General features: G+C 50.1%; 2 protein-coding genes across 8 annotated transcripts in view; one reads left to right on the top strand and one right to left on the bottom strand.

Annotated features, from left to right (window-relative positions):
• The window catches only part of CDK5RAP1 (CDK5RAP1 mitochondrial tRNA methylthiotransferase), a 123,263-nt gene that overhangs the window by 12,910 nt on the left and 87,039 nt on the right, over positions 1-23,314 (bottom strand). For 3 of the 7 annotated variants that reach the window (XR_014073840.1, XR_014073842.1, XR_014073839.1), the window contains one exon: positions 14,006-14,105. The gene's annotated coding sequence lies outside the window, so the exon portion shown is untranslated. Of the gene's footprint in view, positions 1-889; positions 1,051-10,007; positions 10,084-14,005; positions 14,106-16,225; positions 18,283-23,314 lie in introns of all 7 variants that reach the window. The other 4 variants (XR_014073838.1, XR_014073837.1, XR_014073841.1 and 1 more) reach the window with 3 other exon arrangements.
• On the top strand, positions 655-23,237 carry BPIFB1 (BPI fold containing family B member 1). The gene is made up of 16 exons (XM_081559716.1): positions 655-869; positions 2,271-2,420; positions 4,855-4,990; positions 5,664-5,771; positions 6,767-6,916; positions 7,680-7,761; positions 11,245-11,308; positions 13,108-13,193; positions 14,202-14,381; positions 15,313-15,366; positions 15,830-15,988; positions 18,878-18,945; positions 19,522-19,567; positions 20,448-20,511; positions 21,465-21,541; positions 23,063-23,237. The coding sequence occupies exons 2-16, from the start codon at positions 2,306-2,308 to the stop codon at positions 23,093-23,095; spliced, it is 1,422 nt and encodes a 473-aa protein (XP_081415842.1). The 5' UTR covers positions 655-869; positions 2,271-2,305; the 3' UTR covers positions 23,096-23,237.

Here is a 23,314-nt window from a genome sequence, read left to right on the forward strand (position 1 = left end):
TTGGGGTCTGGTCAGGAGCAGGAGAGAGGTCTGACCCCCAGGTAAGGCCCCTCTCAGTCCACTAGGACCCTGTTAGGGTCAGGGCCAGGGGTAGAGAGGAGTCCAGCTATCTCACCCAGAAGACAAAACAGCAATGAGGAGGGAACTGGACTGGCCCCATCTCTCTCTGACCTCATCCCAGTGACATTAACCCACTCCATGCACACCAGCTGCTCTATGGCCAAACCTGGGCTGGGGTGATTTTGAAGACAAAACTATCAGACTGTCCTGGACCCCAAGAAACTCCCACGATGGACCAACATGCTATGCTTGAGGAGAGCCCGGGGCCATGGTGGTAGAGGACAGTCAGGGAAGACTTCCTGAAAGAGGTGATATATTGGTGGAGAAGCTGAGTGGAAACTGGATAGACAAAGGAAGAGAGAAGGGTATCTCATGCAAAGGGAACAGCATAGTCAAAGAGGCAAAAGCCAGGAGGCGAGATGCAATGTGGTGGGTGGGCGTGTGGTGGTTGGATTTGTAGAAAAGACAATTTTCCACAGGAGGGTAGGCTACCATCCACTTGCCCCCTGAGAGCCTCTGATCAGAGGAGAATGAGCAGTGTGAGTTAATAATGAAGGGAAAACAGGGTCAAGGTACTTGAAGCAAAAAGACTATGGAGGAGGGGTAGGGGGCTTCCTGGGCAAAAGAGCAGGTGCAGGGAGGGCGTCCCCTCTGTTTTCCGGCTTTGACTGCAAGGTGGCTCCTTCTGACCCCAGTATTAGCAACAATAACTGTCGTTATCAGAGTAACAGCTAACCCTCATTGGGTGCTTGTGGCATATGAGGCCACAAAGGGATGGTCCCATTGAATCCTCCCAACAACCCTGCGAGGTAAGTATCATTATTATTACCCCTTATTTTATAGATGAGGAAACAGACAGAGAAGACAAGTCACTTGCTTGAGAATACACAGCAGGTTGTAGAGGCTGCCCTCCCACTCGGGTCTGTCTGACTCCCAGGCCACGACACTTCTCTTCCTCCTTCAGGCATCCAGGAATCAGGAATGAGGGTCCTGTGAATCGACAGCAGCTCCCATGGCTCAGACCTCCTCAGTTTAAGAAACTCACACTCCCCCTTTCTTCCGGGGCTCCCGGGGCCATTCATTCATTCATTCAGCAACCACTTGTTAAAGCACAGTGTGCTATGCTGGGTGCTGAGGACTCAGAAGGGAGCAGGGGGACCCAATCTGTCCTCCTGGAGCTCATAGTCTGGTTGGGGCGGGGGGCGCCCTGCGAGTTAAGCAAACAGCTTTCCTACGACTTTGCCTCCTACCTGAATGCTTATCTCCTTCCAGTCTGCACTTCCTGTCCTGGGCACACACTAGCCCCCAGGGCGACCTTTCTCCAGGTGTGGTCCTGGCTCTCAGGTTACAGAGAAAGGGACACATGAGTGGAGTTTTCAAGAATGAACAGGAGTTCAGCAGGCAGATAAGGAAGGGGGACAGCATTGGAGGAAGCAGGAAGAGCAGGGCGAAGACACAGATAGGAGAGAACAGGGTTTGTTCTGGGAACTTCAAGCAGCTTGGAATGACTGGAACTTCGTAGAGCAAGAGGGGAAACCCAGGGAGGGAAGTTGGCTGAAGCTGAGGGCTTTAAGTGCCACAGTGATGGGTGGGGAAAAAAAACAGAAGCAGAAATGTTTTGTCCTGAGCACTGAAGGTGGATGTCCTGTAAGAAAATAACTAATATTTACCAAGTGCTCACCCTACAAAAGCATGCTTGCATGCTAAGTTGCTTCTGTTGTGTCCAACTCTTTGTGACCCTATGGACCTTATGTAGCCCACCAGGCTCCTCTGTCCATGGGATTCTCCAGACAAGAATACTGTAACGGGTTGCCGTACTCTCCTCCAGGGTTTCTTCCTGACCCAGGGATCAAACCCAAATCTGTTACATCTCCTGCCCTGGCAGGCAGGTTCTTTACCACTAGCACCACCTGGGAATCCCACCATGCAAAAGGCACTGTGCTAAATGCTTTCTAGATATTATCTCATTTAATCTCAACTCCATGAAGTAGCAGTCATGATGCCTATTTTCCAGATGAGAAAACTGAGGCACAGAGAGGTTAAGTTGATTGTCAAAGGACACAGAGACCCAGTCAGGCTCCAGAGCCTACTCTCTTAACCATCTCACTAAACAGCCTCTCCAGGACTCTATGACCCCAAGTCACCAGGTGTGGCAGGCCTGGCCTGGGCCTTCTCTGCTCAGCTAATGGAGCCCTCTGTGCTCACCCCAGGTTCTGCTACGTGCCACCTGCCAACTCTGAAGAAGATGGCCTACCTGTGGACCTTCACCTTCCTCTGTGGTTTGCTGGCAGCCAACCTGGTAGGAGCCACCTTCAACCCTCCTGCGGTTCTCAGTCTCAGCGCAGAAGTCATCAAGCAAAGTAAGTCTTAGCCAACCAGGCCTTTTCACTGTAAGGCAAGGGGGCAGTGGAGCAGCCCTCCAAGGGAGGGAGGGAGTTCCCCATCACTAGGGGTATACAAGGCATGGTTGGATCCCAAGTCTTGAGTGAGACTTGACAGGGTGAGTTACAAAGGTTGGGAGGGTCTATGATCTCAGGTATTTATGATTCCAAGATCCCTTTCTTAAATTCCATGATTCTAAAACCTACTACTCTGAGGCCCATGGCCCTCAGAGGAGTATGCGGCCACCACATGCAACGATGTAAATGCCTCTCCAGCTGCTCTTGCCTAAAGCCTATTGCCAGAGCCCCTCCTCTGGGTTAGACCTAGTATGCAACTAGTCTCCAAAGCAAGCACCTTCAGCTGGCAGTCTGGCTGCCTGCACCCCAGGCACAGCTTTATCAAGCTCCAGCTCTGTGGCCCTGGCAGCTCCCTGAGCTTTGGCTTCCTCCTCTGGAAGAGGGCCTCCCCGCTCCCCGGGTTGTCAGGATCATTCAATAAGACAGAAAGTGACAACCGCTTAATGACCTCTACAGCTGAACTTCTCAGCCTCAGCACTGCTGACTTTGGGGACCGAATACCTCTTTGTTATAGGTGGAATGATGTTCTGGGCCTTCTAGCTGTTTAGCAACATCCTTGGCCCAGCTGTGACCCCAAAAATGGTCCAACTGGCGCACACAGAGCCCAACCTTCTGTGTATGGTGGGCCTGGGCTGTGGCCCTGTGCGTGGGCCAGGTCCTACCCAGCTGAAAGGCACTATAGCCTGTGGGTATAGGATGGATATATATCCACTAGAGAGGATGGATCTCCTAGGATGGAAGGGTAGCTGAGAACTCCAGGCACTCCTAGGGGAGGCACATATGCTCTGGGCCCACACTGAGTTGCAAGCACATAGAATTTCAGCCAGAAAGAGCTTGGAGAGGGGCAGCCATTTAGGTTCCCCAGCAGCAGAGTCTGAGTCAAGGAGCTGTGTGCAAGGGGGTGGTTTTGGAGGTGATCCTAGGCAACAACTGCAGGAGAGCAGGAAGCAAGTTGGGTAAAGGCAAGACAGTTATCGCCAGGAACTGGGGCTCAGTCCCACTGGGCAACTGTGTTAGTCAGGACCAGTCAGAAGGCAGAAACCACACAGTAAGCCCAACAGTTGGGTTTGTATCAGATATTTTTGGCAAGAATTGAAACACTGGGAAACCAGCTAAGAAGGAAAAAAGAGAGAATGCCAAACAATCCCCTAGGGGTTGGGACACAGCAGGGAGCTCAAATCCAAGTACAGAAAAAACCTGGTGGGGAGAATCCTCCCCCAGAACTCATGGAGGGAGAAGGTTGAAGCCCCCAGAATGGTGGGAAATTCCCTGAACTGTCCCAGGTCAGAGTCGGTCCTTGGTTGACAGGCTGAGGCCAGATGGCAGAGAACTGTCTGCCAGGGAGCCAATGGAATTCTCTGCAGGAGGGAGGGACTACTGTCTCTGGCAGCTGCCTAGAAGGGAGCCGGGGGGTCACTGGCTGCCCGAGGAAATCCACTCAACTCCCAGCCCGAAGTCTTGGGAGGTGACACCACTGAAGCCAGGCAAGAGGAGCATGCCAGGGCCAAGCTTCTTATTCCTCCTCCATGTCCTTCCAGAACCTCGACAGACAGTACTGAAGAGTGCGCTGGCTGGCAAAGGAGGCTTATTTATGGGGGCCAGCTCCATTGTCACAGTGCAGGCAAAAAGACTGGCTTGGTCTCTGCGAGGCACTAACCACAGGGATTCTGGGACACAGTGGGGGACACACAGCCGAGTCATCCTGCCCAGGGGTGGAGGGAGGGAGGCAGGGTCTTTATACACCAATTCCCCCCAGTCATTCATTGGCTGACGGCTGCTCTCCAATGCTGCTCTCAGCATCAGCTCTCCAGCACTCTGACCTGCTCTGCACACAAGCCAAATGGGCTCCAGTCATCAGGGCAGACGTCCAGCAGGGACCAGAACCCAGGGCTCCTGCCTCTTCCATTCTCTGCATAGCATCTGGGGCTCTTTGGGCAACAGGCCCATGGAATGTGGATGCCAGGGAATCATTAGCAAGTTCATTTCAGCAGCAGAACAGCCCCAAATAAGGCCTTAGGAGCTCCCTGCCTCTTGGAGTATTTGCCAGTGGATAGTGAGAGACACGTAGGTCCATGTTCCAGGTGTCCTGGCCAACACTCCTGGCGGAGGCTGGCAATGTTCAAGGGTGGGAATGGTCCCACCCATGCCCAGTCACAGTCTCCATGTGAAAACGATCCATCTGGACCATCATCCTCAGAATGAAGCCATCCCTTCCCTCACCTTATGTCCCAGTCCAAATAACCCTGAGTGATGTCCCCCCTCCAGCCTGGAGCCCCCACAAAGCCATCCTCCTTGCCCCTCCTGCTGGACCCTAATCCCTGGGATCTGTCTCCAGTGCTGACACAGAAACTGAAGAATCGAGATGTTACCAACACCCTGCAGCAGCTGCCACTGCTCAATGCCATGGAGAAGGAGTTGAATGGGGGCATTTCCGCCAACCTGGTTAAATCCATCCTGCAGCAAGTCCTCTGGTAAGTGGAGCAGAACCAAGCTGGGAGCTGGCTCTTTACCCAGGACACGCTTTGCATGCTCAATGGATCAATCAACAAGCATCTGTTGGTGTCAACTCTGTGCCTGACCATGAAGGATGGATCAAAAAAGCCTCTCCCTCAGAGGCTCCCAGAGGAGTTGACAAGAACCATAAGAGGGGCCCAGGAACCCTAAAAGGGAAGACCCCAGGGGAAGATCACCTGGGGTGGGAGGATGAAGAGAAAAGGCGATGCTTCTCAGTGGTGGGGATGGGTGAGCCAATGACTCCATGCTTACCAGGAGACAAGAAGAAATGGCATTCTGGGCAGAGAGACTGGCCTGGGCAGAGGCAAAGGGTGGGGGAGAGTCAGAATGGCTGGTGCTCAGACCCCAAGGCCAAGAGGGAGAGGTCAAAGGGGCCAGAGCACAGAGGGTCTTACAGGTCAGCCCCAGAAGCTCAGGTTCATCTCCTGAGTGAGGAGGGGAGCCATGGAAATGTTCCAGACAGTGGGGAGGGGGAGGGGAGCAAGACCATGTCGAGGGGAGTCAGTGGATGGGGCTTGGGTCCAGCTGCCGCCTGGACACTTTGGGGGACAGCTGAGATGGGGACCAGTCTGGGGATGATGCTCAGTCGAATACGAAGAATGAATCTCAACCCTCCCATGTCCCGTCCAGGCTGAAAGTCACCTCAGCCAGCATCGGTCAGCTGCAGGTGCAGCCCCTGGCCGACGGCCGGCAGCTGATGGTCAAGGCCCCCCTGGACATGGTGGCTGGATTCAACACGTGAGTGTCCCCTGAGTCGGGCACCGCAAGCCAGACAGTTTCTTCCACTCATTCTCCCAGCCCCCATCCTCCATGCAGGAAAAGAGAGTTCCAAGCGGAGGGGAGAGTAAGGGCAAAGGCCCTCAGGCAAGAGTGCAGTTGTCTGGTTCACAGAGTGGCCTAAGGAGGGAGGGGAGGGGACAGCCTGGTGGGAAGTCAGGCCGGCAGGCCGCTGGGGCCAGATCGTACAGGGCCGGTGGGCCAAGGTGAGGACTTGGTTTTACCAAGTAAGACAGGAGCCATGCAGGGCTCTGAGCAGAGGAGGGATGTGATATGATTTCACATTCTTCAAGAAGCCTCCTGGCTGCTGTGTTGGGGCACAAGGGTGGAGGCAGGGAGGTTATCCAGAAGCCACTGTAATAATTCAGGGGGAGACAATAAGAGTGTGGACCAGAGTTTAGGAGCAGGAAGGTAGTGAGAAGAAGCTGGATTCCAAATATGTCTTGGAGGACACAAGAGGATTTGCTGACAGATTCAATTAGGGCTCGGGGTGGGGCTAGGGTGGTGGGGAGGTTGAAGGGTCAAGACAGTATGGAGTAGCCAGAAAACAAGGCAGGGAAGATCAAGAGAGGAGAGGGATTAGGGAAGGATCCGTAGTTCAGTTTGTGTGTATTAGTTGCTAGGACATGTCCAGTTCTTTGTGACCCTATGGACTGTAGCCCGCCAGACTCCTCTGTCCACGTACACATTAAATCTGAGACACCAGTAAGACATGTGAGAAAGAAGTTAGGTATAAGTTTGGAAGCTGGCATATGTAAAGGATTTAAATCAGAAGAGGAATCCAAACACTGAGCCTGGGACACAGTGAGGTATATACATGAGGGGATGAGGAGAACCCAGCATGGAGCCTGAGAAGGGAGGACCAAGAGGCAGGAGACAGAGGTGGACAGCAAGTGTGGCTTGATCCAGCCTCACGCTGGGCTGGAGCTCACAGCATGGGGCTCCTCCACTCCCAGGCCCCTTTTCAAGACCATTGTGGAGCTGCACATGGAGGTGGAGGCCCAAGCCATCATCCACGTGGAGACTAGTGAGAGGGAGCACACCCACCTGGCCCTCAGCGAGTGCTCCAACACCGGCGGGAGCCTGCGCATCAGCCTGCTGCACAAGTGAGTGCAGCCACCTCTCACCGGGCCCCTTGCACACACGGGAGGGAAGCCAGGTGGTGCCCTGGCCCCATTTTACAGATGGAGAACACTGAGGCCCACAAAAAGAAAGGGACTTTTCCCTCCTGATTCCTGGTGTGGGGCTCCTTTCAGAAGGAAATCTGTGACGCCAAAGAGAGCTCAAGGGTGAAGCAATAATGATGGGATTTCAGCATTGTGCCAGAAATTCGAACAAACATTTGAAAGTGGAGCGGAGGCTCTTTTCTGGGCCCCAAGCCACCACTGGCAGGGTTGGGTGCAGCCATGGGTCTGAACTGTGGAGTCAGGCGAGCACAATGCAACTCTCGCATTTACTGTCCAGGCAACATTCTGGACAAGTCACCTCCCCATGCCTCACCTCCATAGTGAGAGGATGAGATTGGGCAGTGTCCTCAAGCACCCAGCTGAGTGCAGGGCACACAACAGCTGCTCAAAGACATGATGCTTCCCTCCATCCCTCCTTAGCAGGAGAACGGGGGATACGCCCACCATCTTCATTCCAGTGTCCAGCTAACGTTCCTAAAGACAGCCCCCAGCCTGTGTCCCTGAGAGCTATCTGCCGCCGTCTTCACCAGGCTCAGGGGCTACACCCAGCCCTGTCTCTAACAGGCCCTGTGCCTTGGGCAAGTTCCTTCCTTCCCTGGATTCGGTCTCACCTTCTACAACACAGGGGAGAGGTGATCATCCCTGACCCACCTCATCTCTCTCCTCTTCTCCTCCCGCGAAGGCTCTCCTTCCTGCTCAAATGCTTAGCCGACAAGGTCATAAGCCTTCTGACGCCAGCCCTCCCCAAACTGGTGAAAAGGGAGGTAAGTGGAGTCAGGGTCTCTCTGGTCTGCGAAGCCTGCTCCCCCTGTGGGTCGGAGGTGGAACTGCAGGCTGGTGCTAAGGGACCTGTGTCTCCTTTGAGTGGGAAGTTTCTGGGCTTGGGTCATTCTTTCAGCAGAGGATCCTTGTGGTCAAGGTAATGAAACTGCCAAAAGACAGCCGAGGGACCTTGAATAGTGATGTGCTGATAAATTGTTAACAATCGACTCAGGAGGGGTTGGAGGAAGGGAGTCCTGATTTGTAGCGTTCGCTGACTTCCCTGATGTAAACACCCCTTCTGTTGCCAATTTCAAGCTACTAGTGTGAATTCACTGAGCAGAAATTGGGACAAACATTTGAGCAGGGTCAGGAAGAGATGCTTGGTTGCACATTATTGGATCGTGTTTCCACCATGCAGATATAATAGACATAAATAACCTCAAGAGCAATGGATAATGGTAAAATAGAACAGAATAATTAGGAAGTAATGAGTTTTGAGTTGACTTTGCTCTTAGCATAACTTATTTAATTGTAAATGTATACAACTTGATTTTTAATAATGTCAGGTTTAGCACCAAGCTCAGAAATTCCTGAAAATTTAACAATTGGTTCTCAAAACTTGATCCAAGCTGGCTCTAGCACACCAGGGTCCCACACTACTCTGGTTGTGTCATCAGAAGGTTGTTACCCAGCAGGTCTTGTTGTATTTATTTTTCTGAGTCAGTGAACACGAATCCATCTCCCTTTATATGTCCCTTATATGTCACAGATAAGCTAAAACTCAATAAGTTGGATTTATCCGCCATTATGACCACTGATTTTTCACTGTGAATTCCAAGATGTGTTCACAACAGTGGTTCTCCTGGGGTTAAAAATACCTTATCAGATAAATAAAATCAGATAATTTATAATAAAACTTTTTTGACTGAAAAACACAAAATAATAACCAAAACTTTGGGAGAAAAATACCCATAATCCTCCTGCCTTAACTTAGCAGCTATTTTTTCTTTTGTATATTGTTTTCCAAATCTCCATCCATCTGCACTCATATTTTTATGTGGCTGCACTCAGCATCAGTATTATTTGATATCCTCTAATTTATATCTATTTCCGATACCACTGTATGATAGTCATAACTATTTTAATAGCTGTACCATATTTAATACTTTCTTGAAATTTTTGTTTATTTGTTTGTTTTATTTTTTGGCTGCTCTGGGTTTTCATTGCCGTGTGAAGGCTTTCTCTAGTTGCAATGAGCGGGGGCCACTATCTAGTTGCAGCTCATGGACTTCTCATTGTGGTAGCTTCTCTTGTTGCAGAGCACAGGCTCTAGGCACATTGGCTCTAGTAGTTATGGCACATGAGCTCAGTAGTTGCAGCTCACAAGCTCTAGAGTTTAGGCTCAACAGCTGTGGTACACAGGCTAACATGCTTCCAGCATGTGGAATTTTCCCAGACCAGGGATCAAACCTGTGTCTCCTGCATTGACAAGCAGATTCTTATCCACTGTATCACCAGGGAAGTCCTATTTAATACTTTCTAAAACCTTTCCAGAGAGCCTTCTGAAAGGAATAATTTTGTAAAACTTAGCTTTACTTATGTGAGATTTTTTTTTTTTTAAGGAATTTTTCTTCTACTTAAAGGTGACAGTTTCTTAAAGTAGGGCTCAGATGGAAATTTTTTCCCAGTCTCCGGCAAAATCACATTTTAACTGGCATTATACTTTACTAGCTAAAAATATATCTTCCACTAGAAAAGATAGCAAGAACCTGGGATTATAAAATGTTCTTTACATAATAGCCTGTTTTTAAGAGTGAAAAGCCAAATACAGTGAGCAATTTGAAAAACTGAGAAACAATTTGAGAAAATATCTGCTTTTAAGGGTGAAAAGCCAAATCCAGTGAACAATTTGAGAAAACTGACCTTCCATCAATCATTATGATTACCCACCATGAATCACTGGATTTGAAACTACCTCCTATGAATATTTCATGTGGCATGAAAGGAAAAGGGCGGCATGTTTAAATGTGGCAGGAGCCCAGCTGCTGCTGCTAAGTCGCTTCAGCCGTGTCCGACTCTGTGCAACCCCATAGACGGCAGCCCACCAGGCTCCCCCGTCCCTGGGATTCTCCAGGCAAGAACACTGGAGCGGGTTGCCATTTCCTTCTCCAATGCATGAAAGTGAAAAGTGAAAATGAAGTGACTCAGTCGTGTCCGACTCTTCGTGACCCCATAGACTGCAACCTACCAGGCTCCTCCTTCCATGGGATTTTCCAGGCAAGAGTACTGGAGTGGGGTGCCATCACCTTCTCCGAGGAGCCCACCTAGAAAATGATAAAGCCCCTTTCAGTGTGGGTCCCAATGCCAGCTGCCCATCAGAACTTCCTGGGAGGGCTTTTTAAAAATAGTGATATCAGGGCTCAACCTCAGAGATTCAGATTTAATTGGTCTGGTGGGGCCCTGGTATCTCAGAGGATTCTAGCTCCCCCAAAGGAGGATTTTAGCATGTCACCATGGTTGAGACCCAGGGGTGGAACTAAAGGAAGAGGAATTATGGGAGGGTGTGCAGAGGGGGCCAGGGGCACCTTTCCCACGAGGAACAGGCAGAGAATGTTGGGAGTCCCTGAGTCCAACTCCTCCACCCTCCCTGGGTTCAGGGTTGGCAAAGCAGCTGGAGAAGGGAACTGGCTTTTCATAGGAAAAATTAACATTTATCAAAGTGCATAGTCATTTCTCAAAAGTAGCAATAGGTGGTCAACCAGAGGTTCTTCACTGGGGAATTTTAACCTAAGACAAAATGACAGAGTCTTGGAGCACTGCCCTGGAAAAGAGGCTGCTTAGAGCAAGGAGCGAGGCCTTTGAGTCCCAGGATCAAGTGAGTTGAATGTTTAACTTCCTTCCCAAGCAGAACAGCTGAGGCTGGGGTTGTCACTGTGACATTTGGTCCCCATAATTCTTCATTGCGGGGGTTGTCCTGTGTACTACGGGATGTTTAGTATCATCCTTGGCCTCCACCCACTAGATGCTAGTAACACTACCCGGTAAACTGCGACAATTGAAAATGTCTTCAGAAATTTCCAAATGTCTCTTGGGAGACAAAATCACCCCTGCTGAGAACTGCTGGAATTTGACTGAAGAAGTGAATGAAGGAATGCATTCTGCATTTCCCTCTTGTGGAAACATGGGCTCTTGTGAATACGATGAGTCTCATAGGGAAGACAGCTGGCAGGTCAGGCACACCTGGACACAGGGCAAGGGACAAATCATTGCAAAAGATCCCAGGTGACACCAGAAGCTGTGGTGATTCTGAGCAGCGGTGATGGTTGGGAGAGTAGACGCACCACTGAGTCCTCAAGCACATGGGTGAAAATTTGGCTGGCCGTGGGTACAGGGGCAGGACTCAGCCCAGGTGAGCTGGGCACGGGTCACTGTGGGGCTGAGCGCTGACCCTGGCTGATGGAGGCCCTGCATGTGTGCTGTTGCAGCTGTGTCCTGTGCTCAAGGCGGCCTTTGAGGACATGCGTGGGGAATTCCTGAACCTGACAAAGGGTAGGTGCACCACTCTCTCTCTCCTTTTTCCTTGACTGCTGAGCTGACCTCCAAGCACTGCCTGTACCCAAGGCAAGCCTCCCCTGGTCAGGCCTGAGCAGCAACTCAGCCCGGTAGCAAGTGGGACAAACATCATCTGATCTCTGCCCAGGATGAACAGACAGGAAATCACCACAGCTGTGATTTCATCAGTACATAGTACATGCAAGTTTCTATGGGAGCCAGTGGGTGCCCCAGATAAACCCAAGATCAAATTCCAGTTCTGCCACTGATTTGTTCCATGGCTTTGAAAAAGGGGGCTTATACATCCTTACCTCCAGGATTGTTAGTGAGGATTAAATTTTTATGGAGAGTGCCTGGTCCATGGCAGGTGCTCTGCCTGGCACAGAGAGGTGCTTACAGATGTGTGCTGGATGGATGGATAGATGGATGGTTGGATGGATGGATGGATGAATGGATGAATGGATGATACAGAGACTACTATGGGCTATCAGAGAAGGGGGATCAAGGGAAGAAACAAATTGTATCCTCAGACCCTTTACAGTGAAAGTCTGCATTCTTGGACCCCTCAGAGAGGGGATTGGTGGGGAGAAGAAAACTCTACCATCTACTCTTTGGGGATCTGAAGAGGCTCATTCAAAGAGCCACCAGAGAGGATTGGGAAGAGAAGAATGGAATCAATAGGTTTTCAGCATCTATAGAGCACCTATTTTGGGCCAAGTCCTTGGGCTGAGTATTTTATTTATACTGCTTCACTGACCCTTCAGACAACTCCACGAGGTAGCGATCATTATCCCACTTAACAGATAAGGAAACTGAGGCCCAGAAGTGAAATCTTTTGTCCAAGTTCACAGGAGGAATTAGTGATAGGGGAAGGCTTAAACTCAGTTCTGTAAGTTTCAAGTCTGGTTTATTCAGATCTGAGTGAGCTGATTTTACTAGGTATCAGTCCTGTACAATCCACGAGGCAAGTAGACTACTGCCTCCACATTTTTGGCCTGGAGAATTCCAGAGACTATATAGTCCATGGGGTCACAAAGAGTCGAGCAGGACTGAGCAAACTTCACTTTCACTTTCCCCATTTTAAGATGGGGAAACTGAGGTTCAGAGGTGGGAAGAGGCTAGCCAAAGCTACTAGGACAAGAACCCCAAGTCCATCCAGCTCCTCTGTTCCCTAGGAGCAGAGCGGAAGGGTTCCCCAGGCTCCCCAGGCTCCACAGGCTCTCCCAGAAGCAGGCGGACCAAGGAACGAACTTCCCACATCCCTCTCTGGTCTTTATTCTCCACCCAACAGCCAGGGCAGATGAGACGCCATTGCCACCTGGTGGCCAAGTGGGGAATCCCAAGGAGGATGAAAGGGATCCCTAGGACAGACTCAGACCCCGCCAGGGTGGCGGGTACAGATCAGACTGCTGAGGGAGGTGGAGCGGTATAAACAATAGGTCAGTTTTGTTCCAAACCAAAATGTTGACATAGGACCAGCTGGGTTCAGATCCCTTTACAGTATGCCCTTGAGCAAGTCATGTCACTTTTCTGAGCCTAGGGTAATAGCAGGACCTAAGGTTATTGTGAGGATTCCATGAGCTAACATGTGTACAATTTAACGCATTACCATGTGCTTGATAAATGTCAGCCAGTATCTCATCATTTTTATTATTGTCCTTATCAACATCATCATGACTCCTGCTCCTACCCCTACCCCCACCCAAGCAAAAATGGTGCTTTAGCCAAAAGCAACTTCCCACCAAGCCATCCAATACTGCTCTCCACCCTCACAGAATTTTCTTCTCCCTGAGCAGTGCCCATGTCTCTCAACTCTGAGCACCTGAAGCTTGATTTTATTTCTCCTGTCATCGACCACAGTGTTGTCCATCTCATCTTGGGGGTGAGTGTCATGGGACCTCCAGGGGAAAGTGGGGACATTCCTTCCCTTCTCTGACCACCAGTAGTCAGAGACCATTGGTCTGCTTCAGGTGAGAAAACACGGGTCACAGTACACACAGGCTAAGAAAAGAGACTTAGAAAAGTCTCAACAGGCTGACCACGTCCCACGTAAACCATTCTGGCGAAGAAAAGTCAGCAGCTGGAATGTATGGGCCACACACAGAATATCGACCCCAATTACCCAATCTCCTCCAACCTTGATTTCTGCCGTCAGGGGCCAGAGTGTGAGGGACTCTTGGTCTTTCTCTCAGGCAAGCCCCTGACAATCCTCAAATATCTGGTGATTCTGAACAAGAGCCCAGGATGCAGACACATCACGGAGGACCACACAGATCTAAATTTCTCTTTCAGCTCCAAAACTCTCTGGCTGTGTGACTTGGGAAAAGTTTCTTCACCTCTCTGATCCTCAAATTCCTCATTTGTAAAATGTAATAACACAGTCACTAAAGAGAGAAGGTAACGATACCACATGGGGCCTGGCAGGCAGGAGGCGCCCAGTAACCATCAGTTCTTTCTAAAATATGGAGCCACTCACCACATGGGTGCTGGACACCCTCTGGGACCAGGTCAAGCAAGGCAGTGTGAACCTCAGACCCGTTTTCATGGACCCCTGGAAACTGCAGCATCAAACATTTCCACCCATTCTGCTGCAGTCTTGAATTTTCTCTTCATCTATAGGGTTTCTGGGGTGTCTGAGAAGTTGAAACCTAAGTACCAAAAAGACATCTAGAGTTTTTAAAATCCGGAGATTACCTGAGAGGTGCAGATGGAGTAGGTGTTGCTAAGTAGCTGAGATAGCTCTTCATCTACAACAGCAAGGCACTGACTGCCAGGCTAAGCTTCCTGACGGCAACTGCAAAAAGAGAAACAGGTTGGAGGGTATCATTTCCTTCTAGGTTATTACTAGATACACTGCGGAGCTTAAGGTCTCTCCTCTGTGTCTCTGCAGGCCAGGTTGTTCAACTCGGAAGGAAAGGTGACTAAGCTGTTCAGTGATGCTGGGGATTCCCTGAATCTGCCCACCCTGAACCAGACCCCTTTCAGGCTCACCGTGAGGAAGGATGTGGTGATGACTATCATAGCTGCCTTGCTCCATTCGGGAAAACTCACAGTCCTGTTGGACAAGGTGGTAAGTCTCAGCAAGGAACAGAGCCTGAAGCCAACTCTGCTGCATCATGAGAACTTCCTGAATCAAAGAGGGTGTAAGGACCCCTCCAAGCAGGAACCTCCTTTCAGGATCGACTTACATACTTTCAGCAATGGAGAGCTCACTCCTTCCTTGAACAGAGCCTGCCTTTGACATATATATAACTAGAAAGCTGAAAACCTTCTGTAACATCCAGCGCCAGTCCTAGTTCTGCCTCCCTGGAACCTGAAACACCTGCTTCCTCTATCAGATAACAGTCCTGTCCAAAGGGCATCTTAGATATTGACTGGCCCGGGGACGGTGATGCACTGCTGCCGTCCACTGCAGGGCCCCCGGCAGACATCGCTCATCTCCCAGGGCCCTCCTGCCTGTTGAGCCTGGATTCTGTCACAGCCTCGGAATCCTTATTAACCCAGCACAACAGAAAACCACCACCAGTCCACTGGGGTGAGCCTTCTCCTCCAGGTGACTGATGGGACCCAGAAGGGGACAGGGTTGGCCCAAAGATATGGGAGCAGGGCAGGACTTTAAAGTAGCTGACAGATCACCAAGCTCTCAGGGATTAGGAGTCAGGGAGAGGGGCTGGAATGACAGGGAAAGGGGCGTGGTCACCAGCAACCACATTTACAACTCTAGTAAAAATTGGGTCGCTTCGCTGTGTCCTCTGAGAACAGGAAGCTGCCCACAGACCCACAGGCACCACCAATCCACAGTAAACGTCCAGGCTGGCTGGGACTTCATTCCCCACAGCTGCTGACATAGAGGCTGTTTCCTACCAGGGCAGATATGTGCACTGGGCCACCAGACTCTCCCAGCTTCTCTGGCGTTTGAGGGATCCCAGCAGCAGGACTGCTGGAGGTGTGTCTCCCCTCTCCCCACCAGCTGACCAGCTCTGACCTCCTCTCTTCCTCAGCTTCCTGAGGTAGCCCGCCAGCTGAGGTCAAGCATCAAGTTGATCGATGAAACGGTTGGTCCATTTGCCATCTGCAGTCTGGAGGGTGTTTGCTGTGGTCTGTCCTCTGGCCTCTGGGGGGGGAGGGAGGTGTGGGACCACTCTCTCCCCCCAGCACTGGTGACTGTAACACACTGCTCCCTGTCCTCGTGGAGATTTCAACCTAACAGGACAGTTAGTGATGACAAAGGACAGATAGATTCTAGGGGTTATAGGATAACTGCCAGGGTATCTGAACCAGCCTGGGAGATGAGGGAGGGCTTTCCTGAAGGAAAACGTATTCCAGATGGAGGGAGAAGCCAAACGAAAGACTGTGAGATGGGCAGAACAACAATTTATTCCAGGATCTGAGGAAGCACAGAGAGGAATGAGGGAGGCCCGGAGGGTGGGCAGCGGCCAGGTCTCATGGGACCCCATGGGGCTCGTGGACTACGGGGAGGCACTTGGGAGGCCTCATATGGGTCTGATGTCCTTCCAGGCAGCAGAGCAGCTGGGGCCCACACAGATCGTGAAGATCCAGACTCAGGGGACGCCAGTGCTCATTCTGGACCAGGGCAATGCCAAGGTGGCCCAATTGATCGTGCTGGAAATATTCGCCACCAATGAAGACAGCCGCCCCCTGTTCACCCTGGGCATCGTGAGTTCAGCTGTCTGAGACATTGGCAGCAACCTAGGGAATCCCTTTGTTCACTGTTCTTGTTCACCCCCTCTTGTTTGCTAAACGTTTCCACCACTCTTGTTACCTCGCGGAGCCAGGGGAAGGGAATTTTGAACCAAGAATCAGGGGCTTTGGGGGCTCAACTCTTAATTAGTCAGAATCTTTGGGCAGACATTTAATTCACATGCACAGAAGGAATTGCATTAGCTCATATACCTGAAAAGTCCAGGTCAGTGCTGGTTTCTGGAATAGCTGTATCAGGTGTTCAAACAATGTCATCTTTATTCTTCTCTCTTCCCATCTAGCAGCCTTGTTTTTCTTTGTGCTGCCTTCATCCTCAGGCAGTTTGTCCCTTCTTGGAAGTGCCCCTAAGCCACATCAGGCTTATAACCTATCAGCTTGGCAACCTCAATGGAAAAGCTTCTCTTTCCCAGTAGTTCCAGCAAAAGTTCCAAAGCTGACTCTCATTGGGTGAGTTAGGGTCAAATGCTCACTTATGAACCAGTCCGGAGAAGGCAATGGCACCCCACTCCAGTACTCTTGCCTGGGAAACCCCATGGACGGAGGAGCCTGGTAGGCTGCAGCCCATGGGGCCGCGAAAAGTCAGACACGACTGAGCGACTTCACTTTCACTTTTCACTTTCGAGCATTGGAGAAGGAAATGGTAACCCACTCCAGTGTTCTTGCCTGGAGAATCCCAGGGACGGGGGAGCCTGATGGGCTGCCGTCTATGGGGTCGCACAGAGTCGGACACGACTGAAGTGACTTAGCGGCAGCAGCAGCAGCAGCATGAACCAATCAGTGTGACCAGAAAAATGAAGTATGTAAATTTTCTGAGCTGGGACATACACACACACACACACACACACACACATCCCAGATTGGGAGATTGGGGTTGGCTCTGTCCAAACCACAGGCCTAGAGGGAAAGGGGATAATTCCTCTTCCTCTTCCAAAGGATGAACAGAACTAAATCATCTCCAAGTAAGTTCTGAATTGCTTTTCTCAGTAACCAAAGCAGGTCAGATCTCAGATCTTCCATTTACAAGGACCCTGTGGATAAAGATCTGGGGGTGGGCTCATCAAAGGACAGGCCCAGTAGAAGATATCTTAGGTAGGGCCCCTAGAAACAGGCCCAAGACAAAGACCCTTAGAAAAGTGCTGTACTGGGGGAGAGTTCCCAGGAGGACAAGCAGGGATATGGCCTCAGCTGGAAGCTGGCTTCTGCTTCATCCCACAGTGAGCTCTGGAGCATGGTGGCACCACGGGGTTGAGCCCAGGCTGAAACAAGAAGGCCGGCCTCTTGTACGCCCTTGTCTGTCAGTTATTGGTCACTAACTGCCCCCAAGGTAGGAAGAACATAACCTCCCAGCAAGGTCGATACAGCAAAGGCAGGTCCCCAGACCAGGGAACGGCTGGGAACTGTTAGCAGCAGTGACACTCAGCAGCTGAGGAATGGGTGCCCCACCCAAAAAAGGGGGATCTGAGGGGGCACCAACTGCATCCTACAGAGGACAAGGAGAAGGAAGAGACGAGGCAAGATCCATGGTTGGACCCTGGATAAGCGAGGCCTTCCATGCCCAGCCAAGGAGTCTGGACAGCACCTGGCTGTCGGAGGCCAAAGTTACCCTCTCCTTACAGGAGGGTGGTTGCAGGCCCTGTGCAAGCTGTCCACACACCTTGTCAGTGGGCACCATTCACACAACTACAGGATGCATGGTGCCCTGGCTTCCTATGGGGGTGTAGGGATACCCTGATCCCCCAACAAGCAGGGAGAAGGGACTGACCCCAGCCAGCCTCACTCCCTGGGGACTCCCCCTCTGTGGCCAATAGCAGGCACTTTGCAAAGGCCACCATCCTTGGTCAGGGAACTAAGACCCACATTCCACATTTGTTGTTCAGTTGCTCAGTCACGTCCAACTCTTTGCCACCCCATGGACTACAGCATGCCAGGCTTCCCTGTTCTTCACTACCTCCTGGAGTTTGTTCAAACTCATGCCCATTGAGTCAATGGTGCCATCCAACCATCTCATCCTCTGCCACCCCCTTCTCCTCTTGCCCTCAATCTTTCCCAGTGTCAGGGCCTTTTCAAATGAGTTGGCTCTTCACATCAAGTGGCCAAAGTGTTGGAACTTCAGCTTCAGAATCAGTCCTTCCAATGAATATTCAGGGTTGATTTTCTTTAGGATTGACTACCTTGATCTCCCTGCTGTCCAAGGGACTCCCAAGATCTTCTCAAGCATCATAGTTCAAAAGCATTCCACATGGCATAGCCTAAAAAGAATTAAAAATTAAGAAAAGGCCTCCAAGCCCAGGCCTGCCAGAGAAGTCTGTTCTTTGGGTGCAGCTGGCCTGGAGCCTGGTACTCAGCTCACCTGAGTCTAAGGGTCAAGATGCTGGATGTATTTACCTGTGTTTGAGGCTGGCTTAGCTTCTGACTTTTGCAATAATAATAACCAGTTAACAGTCACCATCCTGCCTGTCCCTCAGTTTACACACCTCTACAATGGGATAATAATGGGACTTATTTCACAGAGTCATGAGGATCAAAGGAGATAATCAGATAAAGCTCATAAAACACCACCTGACACACAAGGAGGGCTCCATGGATATTGGCTACTGTCATCATTGCCATCATCAGCAATTCTATGTGCAACCTTTTCACTGGGGCATGGGTACAGGTACCAGCCCTGTACCCATAGAGAAGGAATCTGAGGCCCACAGAGGTCAGACCTTTTCCCAAGGTCACAGCCAACAGCTGAGATTCAGACCATGTCAGCTTGACCCCAGAGCTTCCGTGCAGAGCCCTACACCCAACCCCTGACAAAAATCCTCTAAATAAATGGGTCCTGGGTTTCTCTTGTTGCAGGAAGCCTCCTCGGACGTTCAGTTTTACACCGAAGATAACCTACTTGTGCTCAGCTTTAATGAAATCAGGTAAATACAAAAATCACTGAGAAGGTTCTGGAGATGGAAATGAGTCTGCCTGGTGACCACTGCTTTCTTTAAACACCCAGTGTCCTGAACCTCTGGGGTGTGAGTGTTGAGTGAAGGCTGCTTGGGGATGGGCAGAAAGGGAAAGGCCGCCTTGCCTGGATGGTCTCCTCCATTCACCATGGTCCTCACTTCTGGGGGTGATCTTTCTGCCTGCTTTTTGGGCAACTATGTGTTTGCTCTCTCCTCCGCTTCCCCTGCACATTACAATGTAAGCTCATTCCAGTGTATAAGGGCATTACAATGTAAGCTCATGAAGCAAGAATTTTATGTGGGTCCCTGCTGTATCCAGAGCCTGTGCCGTGTCTGGTACATACTAGGTGCTCAGTAAAGTGAAAGTGAAGTTGCTCAGTCGTGTCCGACTCTTTGTGACACCATGGACTGTAGCCTACCAGGTTCCACCGTCCATGGGATCTTCCGGGCAAGAATACTGGAGTGGGTTGCCATTTGAATAAATGGATGGATGGATGAATGGATGTGACTCCAGGGGACCAGCCTGATGGGCATCTTCTCTTGCAGAGCTGACCGGATCCACCTGATGAACTCAGACATTGGCGTGTTCGACGTGAGTATGAACAGATTTTCCCTGGGGATGCAGGAGATTGCCCAGGATGATCCATCTCAAAAGGAGACATTGCCTAGGAATGGCTTTGAATAAGGTCCCCATGGGCAGCTCCATGGTGAGCGGTCCAGCCTCCCCGATCTTAGCCACAAAGTCCAACTTCCTGGCTCAAGTGTTTACTGAGCACCTACTGTATACAGATACAGCTGAAAGTCTACACATTTGCAAACACACAGATACACACAGACTTACCTTCTGTAAAGTTTTGACCATAAATTAGAAAACAAATCTATTTTATAACACATTTTGCTCATATAGACTCATCTCAGTGACCCTGGGCAGCCCCTTCCCCTGAATCCTCAGTTTCCCTGAAGAGTCAAAATGAATCAGAGATCTCAAATTGGCTGAATCCTGTCTTCTGCCATGGTGGGATATTTGTTTCTTTGTTTGGGTGGGGGAGGCATATTTTTCCACCCTTTTGTTTTGCCTCTTAATTCCTTTTTAAATATTTTTAATGGGGTGGTTTCCATATGAAAATTGGGACTTCGGGCTTCCTTTGAGAAGTCAAAAACTCAGGAATCAGGATGGAATTCCTTTGGAGAATTCTGCTGGAACGGAGCAGTGGAGCCCTAGAGATTGGGGGCCAGGTATGCATCCCAGAATGCACTCCAATCTCCCCACCTGCCTGATCTAGGGCCAGCTGGTTTGTTCCCCCCCAGTATGTCTGATCCTTGAGCCCTTGCAGCTCTGACCAGCAGGGAACCTGAGATTCAGCATTGTCACCTGCTGCCCTCACCACAGGGCAGGACCGTGCCCATCTGAGGAATGGCTGAGAGGACTTCAGATTCTCAGCCATGGTGACAGAGCCATTTCTCTTTCACAGCCTAAACTTCTGAACAACATCACCACTGAGGTCCTCACCTCCATCCTCCTGCCAAACGAGAATGGTGCGTCCCTTTGTTGTCTGATTCCCTGCTCCCCAGGACATTGACGGCAGGCGCTTTACCGCTCCTGCCTGTGTCTCCATGTGGGGCCCCTTTCATTTATTTTCCACCTATCCTCAGAGCCTTATTCGAATTCCGTCTCCTCCAGGAAGCCTTCCAGGTTATCCAGCTGGAAATGAGCTTTCTCATCTCCAACACCCTAACCCAGTTTGCTCACTCATGCCAAAACTTAGGCATCCACAGAGGGTGCAGGCAATGCCCCAGGTTCACAGGCTAACAGCAGGAGAGAGACAGAAGTGGAAACAACCAGAGCATGCTCAATGGACTTCTGATACACCTGAGCTCTGGTGCTGATTCTTCTTCTGCTGGCTGCCTGGCCTTGAACAAACTACCTTATCCTCAGCCTCAGTTTCTCCATCTGTAAAATGGGGAAATAACAACACCTTCCCCAGAGGCATAAAGAAGATGTTTTTACAGAGAAGAGAGGGGGCACCTGACACAGCCAGTGCTCAACAGTTCTTGCTGTTGTTGGCTATAGCTGGCATGGCTATTTGTGTCACTAGTGGAGGAAACCAAGAGAAAAGGAGGAATTATTCTTATTGAACCTCAGGTCATGGGGGTGGGTGAACTGGTAACCTATGTCCACCCTGCTTGTGTCATGTCTTTGTTTTTGAGAAATCTCAAAGTATAAGCCCCTCTGCTGCGGATGATGGGAGCCCCTGATGGTTCTTGAGCAGGAATGTGAGAGGATGTGAGGGAGCCCTTTGGAACAGCCAGAAGCTGGGGCTGGAGGCAAAGAATGGGGAGACGAGGCAGGGTGGATGCCAGGGCCAGAGAACAGGAAGCAGAGGCAGAAGTCTGAATCAGGCGTGCCAGGTGCAGGAACTGTGGGCCCACTGACAGCTGCCCAACCCCACCACCAGCTCACAAGTCTCTGACCACGTTTGTGATTTCAGGCAAATTAAGATCTGGGATCCCAGTGTCAATGGTGAAAGACTTGGGATTTAAGTCGTTTTCATTGTCTCTGACCAAGGTGAGTGGAGTTAAACACTCTCCCCCAGGGAGGGCACAGTCAGAGGGAGAGCCCTGGGAGGGGAGATAGGGGCTGCATTCAATCCTAGCTCCTCTGGTCACTTATGGGGGATGCTGGGCAAGTCCCTTCTCCTCTCAGGGCCTTGAGTCCTAGTCTGTAAGTGGAAGAGGGTGATTGTCCTAGTCTGGGGTCATGTGCCTCCAGTCTTTTCCATCCTACCTGTCATTCAGGCAGGTGGAAGGGAAAGAGGCTTTGTTAACTGGCTTCAAAGACATGTTGACATTTGACTCATTTTCAGCTGCCCACCCTCAAAATCTGTCCATACTTCAGCTGGCTTTGATGGAGAATTATGACTACATACTGTGCATGATAACAAAAGAGGCTAAGTCTAGACTCAGGGACCAAAGAACTGGTTCAAATCCAGCTCTGCCTATCTCTAGCCAGGGATGTCTGAATACACAGGTCATGCACTAGTGAACTATTACATAAAGTGATTCAATTACCACATAAGCAGTTTATCTAAGACACATGCTGCACTTAATTCATGTTGGATGGACAACTGGTGTCCCTATAACTGGGTGGCTAGAGCTTAGTGTATTTCATATATCTCTTATTAGGGGGCAATTAGCAACTTCCTCTCCTTTTTTTTTAAATCAAGTTGCAAACCATAATTCATCATTGGGTTGGAAAGGTATCATTTCACTCTTTTTTTTTTTAATGTTTTCCCCAAATTTCCTGTTTTGCTCTATTCCTTTGTTTTGGACTAGCAGCACACTGATACCCTGTTTATAGTTTATGTTTTAAAATCTAGTCAAAGGAATGAATAAATGGATAGATCTGAGATAAAACAAGTATGGTTTGAAAAAAGTTAATGGTAGAACCTAGGTGATGAGTATACAAATATATTCACCATAAAATTTTTTCAACTTTGCTACATATTTGAAAATTATCATGGTAGAAATTTTGGGGAGAATCTAATAGGTTCCATTCCTCATACCACAATTAGTTTCCCCCCCAAAATCAGAGTGTTGTTAAAAATGTTAGCTGCCTAGGACCCAATGGATACAGTCAGGAATCTACACTTGACGAAACTTTGCGAGATTTGGTGATCTGCTGGGGTGGAGACACTTGTCCTATATAATCCCAAACTGTGCACCCGGGTACTTCATCCATGCCCCAGACCCCTGCGTGGTGTCATTGGTCACACACAGACCCTCCTACTCTGACCCTTCCAAGAACCCTTTATGCGTTCAAGGTCCTGACTCCCAGTGTTAGCGGTCACCTGGTGGAGGACAAACCACCATAAGCCACAACAGGGCAGGATGTTTAAAAATGTTTTGAGGGGACTTCCCTGACTATTCAGTGGCTAGGACCCCGTGCTCCCAATGCAGGGGGCACAGGCTCAATCTCTGGTCAGGGAACTAGATCCCACAGGCCACAACTAAGACCCACTGCAGTCAAATAAATAAATAAAATAAATAATTTTTTTAAAACTTTTTTGACTTTCTCCTCCAATTCCAGGATGCCCTTGTGGTCACCCCAGCCTCCTCTTAGAACCTCAGCCCACTTTCCTCTGTCCCAGTGAAGCCCTGTGCACTGTGGCCCTCCAGGGAAGGCTGTGTCTCAGTGCGAGTATGGGAGCCAGCGCTGTAGTCTGTCCCTCCCTACAATAAATAAACTGTTTGTGAATCTTGCAGTCCGGAGTGTGTCTTTGTCCCAACTCAGGGGCATTTCTCCCCCTGGTAAGCTTAGGGACTAGACATCCGAGCACAT

Source organism: Giraffa tippelskirchi, chromosome 13 (assembly GCF_054371585.1).
Source record: "Giraffa tippelskirchi isolate mGirTip1 chromosome 13, T2T-mGirTip1v1.2.pri, whole genome shotgun sequence".
Classification (NCBI taxonomy): Eukaryota; Metazoa; Chordata; class Mammalia; order Artiodactyla; family Giraffidae; genus Giraffa; species Giraffa tippelskirchi.